The 12,903-nt window shown below is 35.0% G+C and overlaps 2 protein-coding genes across 5 annotated transcripts in view; one reads left to right on the forward strand and one right to left on the reverse strand.

Moving 5' to 3' along the window:
- LOC149078498 (dynein axonemal heavy chain 5-like) overlaps window positions 1–8,224 on the forward strand; it is a 146,803-nt gene extending 138,579 nt beyond the window's left edge. Inside the window, exons 73-75 of the mRNA XM_089241005.1 lie at window positions 957–1,169; window positions 7,563–7,721; window positions 7,835–8,224. Of these exons, the coding sequence (XP_089097131.1) occupies window positions 957–1,169; window positions 7,563–7,721; window positions 7,835–8,224 (762 nt within the window). The remainder of the gene's footprint in view (window positions 1–956; window positions 1,170–7,562; window positions 7,722–7,834) is intronic.
- Window positions 8,225–10,523: 2,299 nt separating this feature from the next.
- LOC149078502 (uncharacterized) overlaps window positions 10,524–12,903 on the reverse strand; it is a 234,537-nt gene continuing 232,157 nt past the window's right edge. For all 4 annotated transcript variants that reach the window (XM_089240613.1, XM_089240611.1, XM_089240612.1 and 1 more), the window contains one exon: window positions 10,524–12,228. In XM_089240613.1, coding sequence (XP_089096739.1) covers window positions 12,162–12,228 — 67 coding nt within the window. In that variant the 3' untranslated portion in view covers window positions 10,524–12,161. The remainder of the gene's footprint in view (window positions 12,229–12,903) is intronic.

Here is a 12,903-nt window from a genome sequence, read left to right on the forward strand (position 1 = left end):
TGTCTTTGAATTTATAGCGAACAAAAATTTTATAAATTACATCAGTTTTCAGATCCTGTGTTAGAGTTCAGTGAGCTTCTCTCTTGTTCTGATTCTGTGGCCGTCTCAATATCACGGGTCTCTGGGCAAAGTGATTTTCATTTCATTCCGTGCACCGCCCAGGCTCTATCGACCATTGTCAATTTTAGCCATTGCCCCGGATGAGGGGGCTGGGCGATGTTGGGTACTTTATTATGCATGGGCAAAGTGATTTCGAAAGACCTCCGAAACTTTGCTGCAAGCTACTGTTAAATACTTATTCATTCTCGAAAATCATAGTAACTAATCTCATCACGTGGCCTTCCATGTCCTACCTGGATAGGCCCATGCACTGAGATAGCTCTCTTTCAATCGGCAACTCTGCAGGGTCTGAAAGTAACCACACTTGTTCCCATCATATTTAATTTCACTTGAAAGCTTTGTTCCTTTAGCGTATATCAAATTTTTTTTCACGGCACTCCCTATAAGCATCCGTCATGGCTCTTCTTCTTGATTTTCACTTGTGGCCTCTTCAGAATATCCCCGAACCAAAAGTAGCCCACACGGCCCCTGGTTGAGAACCGCTATTCTAGAGTGGCCTTGAAAGAACATCATTATTCAAAAGGGGTGCTCCAGGTTAAATATATGACCTAGCTAGGTACCACACTATGGGACCAAGTATGGCCACGTTTTCCAGAAAAGTATTCGATTTTTTTTTTTTTTTGATAAACATCAAGGCGTTCGTGTACTTAGAAATACCTGGGAGCATTGCTTATTTTTGAAAAGTATGTAACTTTAGGCTTCCATGAACTCCAGTTGAAAAACGCTGACTTGATGCGATACATCTTACCGTCAAGGTTACAATGTTCATTGAGTGCATGCTGGTATAAAATTTAAAATAGAGATATTATTCATCCAGTTTTATTTGTATGTCACAGGTTCAGGAAGCTCTGGCTAAAATGGGACCAGTCGAACCAATGACGATTTTTCTGAAGCAAGAGATACAGAGGATAACACAAGTGTTGGCATTAGTGAAATCGACTCTGACGGAACTTCTTTTGGCTATCGATGGTACCATCGTGATGAGCGAACCTCTATCGGACGTGTCTGAAGCCATCTACAACGCTAGGGTCCCTACCATATGGAAGAAGGTAGGAAATCAAACAACCTTTCGGATTAGTACCCGTCATAAGATAACTTGCCAAAGACATCATTTGTCACGAAGCTCCATGAACTAAGGAAATTTTGAAAAGAAGGTTTAGCGTTTTGAAGTCTTAGATTATTCCGTGCCATAAAATAATATGAGCAAGTTAGCAAGTAATTAACATTTATTCAATTAACTTGAGAGTGAAATTGCACGCGACCGACGGTTACAACAACAAGAAGAATCTAAAATATTATACTGTTGCATGAGAATATCGGACAGAAACGCCAGTGCGTGAGACGATTGTTTAACCGGAGAGGGCGCGCGCGTCACAACAGCAATTTCGAGGAATATTGCGTCCCCATAAGGGTTTACCATTTTTAGATGTCTATAGCCGTAATTATCCATAAAGATACATTTTGGAACGTCCCAGTGAATAAGGGGGGTGGATTAGGAAAAAAATTCTACAAACAGTACAAATATAATTCAATCATGTCGGATCACTCACTTCACTTCTGAAATATAGATGGCGGCACTGAAAAATCAAACACAACGAACATTCCATTCCAACACTACATACACACTCAAAAAGACTGCTAGGTATACACAGACAGTTATACTTCCGGCACAATTCAATTGGTAGTAAATCGTCCACACATGGTGATAGACTTGAGTTGTGCTCGGTTTGAAAGAAAGGAAAAAAGTTCCAAACTCACCCCTTGGACGTTGCGAATGGTAGCGCAGATGCGAATTTCGATCCATATAAAACCAGTATTTTAAGTAACCACACCAAGAATATCCAGTCGGCCCCCGCTTAATCATATAGCAACGAGTCCTCCTCCTTCTAACCAGATCATGGCCCGCTGCTCTGCCTCAATGGGGAGATTCCAGCAGGTGGTCGAAAACCTGGGCCATGCTGAGAAATGCGCATGTATGTGTCGCGAATCTATCGTGAAGCTGACTATAGTGCTGTCATCTTCCATCAATTTTTCAAACTGTGAGTGAAGGGGAATTATTGAAGAATTGAATCGTTGTGTAAGCCTGTTGCTCGCTGTGGTGAGGCATTTTAATGGGTAGATCGACTCCCATTCACGCTCATTCGAATAAACCAGACATCAGAAATGAAATGAAAATTGTATTTACATGATCGCAATTGATTAGTGAAGTTAGAGCCCTCTATTGGCTCAATAGAGAACAAAATTGGCATAAATAAATGCACGTATTAAAGACAACTTGAATACTGGGAGGCCAGTACCTACTCACAAGTATATTTATCTTAACCTAGTGTAAGATATTTTCCATTAATACCAAAAATGTTTTGTTCTATAAAAATATTATGTGTACAGTGGTTGGTGTGTATTAACAGTTGACATATGGAACTTAATATTGAACAGACCGAATTCGCCCCTTTGTGTACAAGGTAATCGACACAATTAAAAACTTACCGTGAATTTTTGTTGTAATTATATTTTTACCCTTTAATTGACAAGCATTGAAATATTCAGAGGACAAAAATTTTGAGGGGTTATATATTAAGCAAATGAAGTACCCAGAATGTTATTGCCTGACAAAAAACAATTATTCTCAATATTTAAAAATATATATGTATGGGATGTTGCACATCAGGGATGTTCACTGTATTCAGGATTGCCCTTATCAAACGCGAGAGTCAGCGCAAAAATAATTTCGGGGCTCCTCAGCCCAGATTCAATATATATTGTAGGGGACCGGAATCGGCATACAAAGATTTATGCATTGTCACAAATATACAGGAATGCTGAAAAATATCGACTTACCAATAAAAATTCAGATTCAAAAAGAAAAAAATTCCAGAATCGATGGAAATTCAAAATTAATGACAATTAAAATCCAAAAGTTAATGAGAGGAAAAATCTCAAAATTAATGAGAGGAAAAATCTCAAAATTAATGAGAGGAAAAATCTCAAAATTAATGAGAGGAAAAATCTCAAAATTAATGAGAGAAAAAATCACAGGATTAATGAGAGAGAGAAAAACACAGAATTAATGGGAGAAAAAATACCCAAAATTTATGAAAATTCAGAACTAATGAGAAAAATAGTTACATAATCGATAGAAATTCAAAATTAATGAGAGAAAGCACGAAACATAAAAATTCCAGAGTTGAAATGAGAGGGAAAACCCCCAGAAATTATGAAAATTCCGAATTAATGAGAGAAATAGTTCAGAGAAATGGGATGACAATTCCAGAATGGTTAAGGTTTGAATAGTACGTATAAACATTCCATTAATTTTTTGCCAACTTACTTTTCTATCACTGTTAAAAAATGCCTAACAATATGACCCCGTCCAGCTTACGAATTGTATTTCCCTCCAGAATGCAAGGGTTGAAAATCGTTCTTGCGTGGCTTCTCAATGCACCTGACGCTCGCTATAACGACCCTTATAGCGAACATTTCATTACAAAGATCGGCCCCAAATGTTTTATAGAACGACTATTATATATGTCTTACTTTCGATATAACGACCCTCCCAATATAATGTCTGTTCGCCGGGACGATGGGGGTCGTTATATCGAGCGTCGACTTTATAAAGGAGACAGGTGCATCTTTGAGCCATTCTGCTGGTAATTATAGAAACTTTATAAACAGTTCGCAAGTAAAAATCGAATGTTCAGGAGTATCTGCCTTGATTTGAAAAATATAAGAAACTCATGTTGCCTTTTTGAGAGCAACGCGGCTAAATAAAGGGTCGATAACACCTCCTTAAGCGAATAAAAACAGAATTAAGTAACTTCTGGAGTATTACAACCATCCCTAAAATTCCGTCTGGTTTCATGGCTATAGACTGCTTAATACAGAAATCATTTTATAGACACCCTGTATTCATGCCACTTTCATGAAATTTGATTTCCATTAAAGTAGATATTTCACTATTTATCGAATACCAGATAAAACGTCTATTCGAAACTGTCCAAGATATCTGGAAAAAGATTTGAATGAGAGCTATTGGATTATCGGAAACGAGTCATACTTTCGGACATTCCTTCAAAGAAAAACTGTGTCGAAAAGTATTTTTTCAGTGTTTCTTTTCCTTCCTCTTCCAGTGTTTCTTATTATCCTTCCTTCAGTGAATATATATTTGGAAAATCAAATATGTTAGTTCTTTTTTTTCCCCTCCAATTCTATTATTGCTGTAACAGTCAATATTTAAAGTATATGCAAGCGCATATTTCCTTTATACCCTTTTTCCCTTTCCAAGCCGAATAGCCTTCCTTTTTGACGTCAATGCCCGTTCCAAGATAACTTTTTTTTGTTCCTGAGAATTGATTTAAATATAATATCTGAGAGGAAATTTGAAAATAGAGAAATTTATACCTCTCTCTCCCCTCTCTCTGTGTTCACTGTAATTAACATACACGGATTGCAGTCGAAGATATTTTATTATTCTTCATAATAATCGTGGAAAATTTTTGAACATCCATTATCGTGTATTTTTAGGGTATTTTGGTATCAATTATTTATCATTCGAATGAAAAAAACCTTAAATAGTGTTTATCTATTGCTTATTTTAAATTTTCGACTTTTGTCGATAGGATGACAAAAGAACCGGGAGTTCCATCATCTTACTTTTGGCATCATTTTTGGCGATAATTTCTGATTTCTCGTATTTAAAATCCCTATTTCCGTTTTTTTCTCTCGTAAATATGGTTAGTACAATTAAGAATGATACTCGGTGACGAGAAGCAGAGGAGTACGCAGGGGGGGGGGTGGGGGAAGGGGGCTAGTGCCCCCTCTCCCTCCAAGCCGACCAAAAATTAGATTGTTTTTCACATTTCTGTGAAAAATTAAAATATCGTAGGAGAAAAAACTTTTTACATAGTGTTTTGACCAATCTCTGTTAACTTAAATGCTTTTTGAAGAGTGATAATTCCAAATTTCTGGAGAAAATTTTCGTGCTTTTTGGGGAGGCTTTTGTGCCCCCCCCCCTTCGATCCTACGTACGCTACTGACCAAAAACCCCGTATTTTACGGAACGAACCATTATTTTTTCTTCAGCCTATCGCCGTCCTCTAGATTACTGTTTCTCGACCGCCGTGTCCTGATATTAGTGAAACTGGGCCGTGAGTAATTCAGTTTCATTTTTTTTTTCAATTTACTGCTCATCAGTCATGTGCCATCCACTCGCATGAAGAAATCCACTGGTTGATTTCAAAGGTTGGTTGAGAACCACTGCTCTAGATCCGCTTATGCCCAGCGCTCTTGTAGCATGGTTGCAGGTCATCATTATCATCGATGAATTTCGATCAGGATTCGGCACTTTAGTTACTCGGAAAAGAAGTTTTCTGTTCTTATAAACTTAGTTAATGTAATTCACACCGATACGCAGTTGGCGTTGAAAACACGGTTCTGATGCCTCCTGAACTGAGGGGGCGGGTAAGACCCTTTCTGTCATCAACATCGGATGATGAACTTTCCGCCCTATTACCTCGTTATGCACACATCCAATCTTTTATGCATTATACTAAGTTATACAGGCTGTAAAAAATTGTTTACAGAGCAGGTATTTCTGCAACCGTTGACTTTAGAAACTTGCACTTTGAATCAGAAAATGTTTTCAAATGATGTGCAGTTACTTAAAATATCAAAATTTGTTCAAGGGGTCGTATATATAAAACATAAAATAATTAAATTTTTATAGTCCCCGTGTGCCAAAAGTTAAATAATTGTAGATCCCGCTCTAAGAAGTTATTTGCAAAAAAATTCCTATTTTTAAATGCGATGTTCATTCAGATATTAAATATATGAAATCAGTATGTTTGGAAATTTATCACTGTGTTGGCAAGTTTTTGTTGACTCACAAAAGTTGAAATTTTTAGGCGCTGTACACAAATAGAACGAACTCAACCATTTTGTTGTTTTTCATTTAACCATAAATACAAATACAGTTTTTGACAATTATTTTAACAATTACAGAAATTTTACAACTTTCGACGCAATTTGTGTGGTTGACAAATTGCGAAACCACGCACTCGATCATTGGCGATGAATGCTGAAAACGTCGAAGTCAAATATCTCCGTTAATGTTGCATTCAAAAATATGCAATTTTTCGTAAATGATTTCTCAATCTATCGTTACTTTTTTGTGAATACGAGACCTTTGAGAATTCGAAACATTTTGGTGAACCGCACGTCATTTGAAAGCTTTTTGGGATTTGAAAGTATGTCTCTAACGTCAACGGTTATAGAAATATCCACTGTTCAAAACAATTCGGGGCAGTCTACATATTGTCCATAAATTTGAAAATTACGCAGGCAAGGATCTAAGTAGTTTGCGCGGCGCTTTATCGAGATAGTTCATATTTCCGCCAGCAGATGGCGCTACCGGAAATATCGTTTTCAATTTCCGCGCTTTTTCGCAGCTTTCGAGCCAGACTTGCTGTGATATTTTCAAAATGGCATCTTGTCGATATATTTTCAAAGTGGCGGTTGGTACCTACCAATCTTTTTAATTTGTCAAAAACTTTTCATTGTGGCCTGTCGGGATTCGAAAGGTGCGAAAAACCACGGAAATTGAAAACGGCATTTTCTGTGGCGCCATCTAGTGGCGGAAATGTGAAACATCCCGGTAAAGCGCCGCGGACTCTACTGATTTAGTGTGATGTGTCGGGGATGGGCGAAGGGTGACTTAGTGGAAGCAAAGGCCGTACGGAGACCTTACGTCCCATGCTTTACACGAATATCATAATTTTTTTTTCAACAATAATTTCGTTCCCAGGTCTTCAAAAATGGGACGATAGCCCCTTCATTCTTCTACTTTACCCATTCCTTCGACTGCCATCGGTCCACTTGAAATGATAGCAGATGTTCTGCGGGCATCTAAGTTCCAAAGTTTTGATGTTGCGACAAAGATAAGTAAGCCTACTTACAAGTTTATATATCTGAAGAAATCTGCATGAGTTGCATTTGAGGCTGATTTCCCTTCTCGATCGATGCACTACTTCGAAACTAGCCATTGGCCATCTTTGTCAAAAAAAGTCAATATGACTTGACCCACCAAGTGTCTTACACATAACTGCCAGGATCTCCAGGTCATGAGTTACAGAGTTAACTTTATGGTCCTTTCGTACAGTGGATTATTTGACATATGCACACACAATCATTACTTGACTCTTACTCTTCTATGAGCTTTTATCCCTTCACTGCTCAAGAAATGAATGGCAGAACGCTTCGAATCCACCATCTTCCAATAATTGCCTAACATTTTTGGCTTCTCCTGAGACCCTGTGGCTAACTTTCAACATATGTAAACGCATGAAACCGAATTAAAAACTTTTGAGCATTTTTAAGGTTTATGTTTGACTCTCCGTTGCAGTTCAATATTGAATAAATGAATGACGTATTAATGTTATTATTTCTTCCCAAAGATATCGTGGGAATCGATCAGTTTAGGAATCTGGATGACGAACCTCGACGACAGGCATAAACAGCTGAAGAGATGGTGCTTTCAGGGGAGACCAAATTCTTTTTGGATTTCCGGCTTTTTCAATCCGCTTGGATTATTGACGTCCATGAGACAGGTTAGAATAAATTTACGTAGGTGTGATGTTACAAATTATGAATTATATAATCCTCGTCTGAGTTTATGCAGTATCGCATTAACTCAGCATATTTTTTGTTTTCTCACTCGTAGGAGACAACTCGTAAAAACGAAGGGTGGTCGTTAGACTGCGTTTCTCAGAGAAACGACGTGACTTCACTGGATTGTCCGAAAGAAGCTATTAAGCCACCTACATATGGCATTTACGTACACGGACTGTATTTGGAAGGAGCTTCTTGGGACCCGAAGTCCATGGCACTAGCGGAATCGCTGCCGAGGACATTATACTACGCAATGCCATTGATACACGTCTATGCTATCAACAGCACATCAGGGAAAAGCCCAGAAGTATACGAATGTCCCGTCTACCGGAATCCAAACAGGACTGATGCGACGTATGTGACTTCCATTGATTTGAGAACCAACTGCGGCTCGAACCACTGGATTTTGCGTAACGTTGCTCTGCTCAGTAATACGCAGTAACTTAGAGTCGGTGTAAATGCATGGGAACCAGCAGCGTATTCCAGAAACGCGCTCAATGTTTATTTAAATGTACTGCACCAAATGGAGCCTCTATCAATATGTATTAAATTTTTTTTATATATTTATCAGTACTCGCAAATTATGGTGATAATTCATTTGATGTCAAAAAATTATACTGAAAAATAAAAAGTGATGAAAAACTAGTGATTGTTTAATGAGATCAGAAAAAAAAAAACATTATTTTTTTAAATTAATGATTTTTAAATTCGCCAATAGATAACGATAACATGCGATACTCTAGGCAGATTTATTCCAATCGTACCGTCAATAAACTGGATTGATAACCGGTGCATTTTTCATTCGATACTGACAGCCTGATTCACACAATCTGGCTCAAACATTACAGCGTCATCTATTGTCGACTTTTGAAATTATTGTTCTTGTTAACCCTTTGAGCGGTTTTTAAAACTTTCCTATAATCCACATTATTTTTCTTCTACAGAGGAAATCTTAACTTTCTGTAAAATGCCACGCCTGTTTTCAAAAATAATATTTTTTAAAATCTTGTGCAGCTGACAAGTGTTTTCTTCCCAGAACCAAGAGTAATAATAAAAAATAAGAAGGGAAATATACTCTATATTTTCCATCATTTATACTGTACGCATGTTCCTGGAAGAAAAAGGCAGACTCTCTCCTTCTGCTTTCAAACCTTGAACAAACGTTGACTGCGTGCAGTGGCCGTTGATTTGCTGGTTGGGGGGTAAGGAAAACATTTTTACTGTAGGAAAAACACTACTACTATTACTACTTAACCGAACACGCACCTCGCACACATTCCTCTACGGAATTTCTAACGAATCGGCACATACCGGAGAATGTGTGTTCTGGCCCTAACGTATTTATGTTGTCGAGTTGCACTTGCTTCGTGTCCAAGCTGCCATCTGGCTTCCATTTTCTGAAGTAAAGATGGAAATGCTTGAATTTTCATGTTTTGTCAGTATCGTGGTGTAGGCCTGTGCCCGCTCTTTGTGGAAAAAACACTACACAGTTTCTGGTCTGGGCATTGTGGCAATAAGATGGTTTTAAGGACTCGAGAAATCTCGGAATTTCTCAAATAAAAGGCAGCAAGTTTTAGTCAAGATATATCCTCATTGCCGTTGTAAGGGATTAAATATCCGTATTCATATGAACCATTCGTTTATAAATTGGATGGGTGCACGTGCATTCTTAATTTACTGTCGTCAGCATGGGCGGTGATACAGGGGTTGGGGGTAGCGTCATTGTCTGAGCTGATTGATCTAATGTATATGCATATATATGAATTGACATCATCGTCACTTTGAAATCGGAGATATCGCCCACTTTGGGAAACACTAATCTATGCTAATATTTTTTTTCACATCTAGCGAATAGGTGTCAGTGAAATGCATAACATATTTTTTCGTAGCATCAATTAATTAAAAAAGTTTATACGAATAAGTTTGTTATAAAGTGTAACATCATTAGAAAAAGATTTATTTCTCAATAATTAATGAATTTTTTGGTTTTTTGCTAGTTAAAAATTTTAATCGATTCTCAGCCCTACTCACGACGCATATTAATTCAAGTTGCGCAGTGTTATCTATCGATGAAAAGAACTAATGCCACTATTTAGAAAAGATTTTTATAAAATCCTTATAGAATTTCTGAATAATAGTTCATCATTCTTATTCAGATTCTCAATTTTTGACATCGGGGGTGTCTTTTTTTCCGACCACCCTGTACCAGCCCTATTTGAAGTGAAATAAATGAAACAGGATATCGATATATTGAACATTTTTTTTAATTCAATCTTTACTTAAATATTGATACAAGACTTACATTATTTTTTTTATGCACATGATGATGGAATCAATGTCCGCACATAAAAACAAATCTCTCAATGAATCAACCCATAAAGATAAAATGTCCGGGTGAAAGCAAAGAGAGAAATCATAATTATATCCAATATTTTTTTCTCAAATTTCAAGGTTTTTCCTTTTTTCCCCAAATTTCTGGAAAAATCGGGTGTTTCTCCAGGAAAAGAACGTTTTTTTTTTACCCCCCCACTATACACCGGGTAGAGCTCGCACCAAAAAAGAAAATTTCACAAATAATTTTCTTTTTCCAAGTATTTTTCCCAGAAAAGAAAGTCCTCTCTTGAAAAAAAAAAAGAATTATATACAAATACATACAAAAATGCAGAAATTTATAATTTGCATCAACATAAAATTATTATTATTTTTTTTTTACAAATCATATATAACAAGTTATTGACACATTGCAGTAACAGCTCCCGAACTCATGTGAAATTGCACATCGTAGGTATTTGAATTTTTATCTTACAGTGATTCCCAAACGATGTGCAGTGATACTTTAGGGTACCTCGACATATTTCGAGGTTCAAAATGATTTTGGGAATAGTTTTTAGTAAATAATAATTATTATTTCAATTTTTGCATATTTTAAAAACTTAATTTATTGCATCAATAATAATATATGTAAATAATATTCTTGATTATTTTGAGTTAGTTTGATATGGAACAGTAAAAATAATTCGTCATTATCATGATAAAATTACATTAAAAATTTGTTTTTGAATTTTATACACCCATTGTAAAATACCTCAAAATTATTATCTGAATCCTAAAAATGATAATTAATCAGAAAATCCCTGTATTTCTTTTTCAAAGGGAGCGGCGATGCAACGCTGAATAATCCCATCAATATATCAACGATTATTTTCCATGACGGTCATTATAGATTTTTGTAATAATAGACAATTTCGAACACTTTTCTTATAGTATTGTTTTTGAAATGAATAATTTCTTGGCAATAAATACCGGTTAAAAATCAAACATTCAAAGATAGCCATACATCCAATATCATAATCATCAAAGATGATCATCTCTAATAAATAATTAACAATTATTAATCGACCGAAAAAATATATCTTCAGCAAAAAAAAATAATTATATTAATTGCATTCGGGTAATTATTATGTGCAAATATACATCCGGTAGTGGGGAAAAAAAACCAAAAATAGACATTATTACGCCATCAATATTCCTATCATAAGGATTATAATTCGGTGAACAACAACATTAACAAAAAATAATAATAACTGTAACAATAAAAAAAAAGGAAAATCTTGAGTATATTAATTAAAGGAAAAACGGGAAAAAATTACGGAAAATCATTCCAAAAATGATTACTTTAAAAATACGACTATAGATGCTAATATTATTAATTATAAAAGCAAATTAAACAGCATTTATCACCCAAAAAAGATCGAAACTTAACAAACTGAGGAAAAGAATCGCGCACTATATATATATATATATATATATTATAATATATAATGTTGCAATATATATAATTGCATATATTATAATATATATATGCAATTATAAAAGAAATAATCCTTTCTTCGTGCAATTAACACATTCCAAAGAACAAATTATTTTGTACATTTGTACTCATTTTTTTCCAGAAAACATTACATCATAGATCAGGAAAAAAAAATCAAAGCACACGCTATATATATATTTCTTAATATGTATATATATATGTTTCTTCTTATTCTTCGTATGTATAGTGTGTCCATAAAAGCACAAATTTACACGATAACATAGTCGAGTCACTCCGGTCTTCGGATGTTCGTGAATATGTATATATACTGTATATTTTTTTTTTATACATATTTCAATATTTTCCTCTCTTATTTTTTTGTTTTTCAAGTAATAGATAGCTTTTCGGATCTGTGTACATACAGTGTCTGTGCGCTTCACCTCAGGTACACCATAGATGTAGTGTTATTATATATATATATAACCATTATAATTATTTATTTATTTATTTTTGCACATTTATTTTCTTGTTATCCACATTCTCACTGAATGGTAGAACTTTATTTTTCCTACTTGACAGATGCGTAGGAGTTTGGAGCCGGCGGCCGTGATGCGACCCAGGTTGAATAGACATCTCTGTGGGGAAATAAAAAAAATAAAATTTAGTAAATTACCCATAAAGATCAATCATATTCATGATTGTTTTCACTAAAATTATTCGAAAAGAATGAAAATTTAAAATTTTCTATCATTCTGAGCATAAATCATAGCGTCATAACAGTTGGAGGAAATATAGTTTTTATTTAATTGTAATTTTTAAACATTTTAATTGATAAAATATGTTGACAAAGAGAATCGTTAGGTACTCACAAAGAATTGTAGACAAGAGTCAATCATTAACTAAATTTTTATAAATTAAATAAGTTAATTTATGAATAGTAAATGTAAATAAATAATATACATCAGCTTATTGTTTTGTATGTGAAATTATCAGCAAAATTGAGTAGAATATTGATATGGAAGATTTTAAAATTAATTTTTTTTAGCAAAATATTTTCAGTAAGTAAAATTTGCGCTTTTTTTCCCCTTTATTGTACCGAAAAAAAATTATTTCTTAAAAATTATTGAATGAAGATCGGCTGACATATAGGTGATTGAAATTCTTGTTTTTTGCCAACTTTTTGAATTCGTGAAATTTTTTATAGTTATTTTTACGCGCATAAAGTTATAAATATAAAAAAATGTTAAGCACTGGTAACTCGGTGAATTTTCGTAGAATTCTTACGGGGATTAATATTTTTTTTAAAAAGG

This window comes from Pholcus phalangioides, unplaced genomic scaffold (assembly GCF_987345545.1).
Source record: "Pholcus phalangioides strain wild (caught in Gottingen) unplaced genomic scaffold, Ppha-v1.0 ptg000013l_1, whole genome shotgun sequence".
Taxonomy (NCBI): Eukaryota; Metazoa; Arthropoda; class Arachnida; order Araneae; family Pholcidae; genus Pholcus; species Pholcus phalangioides.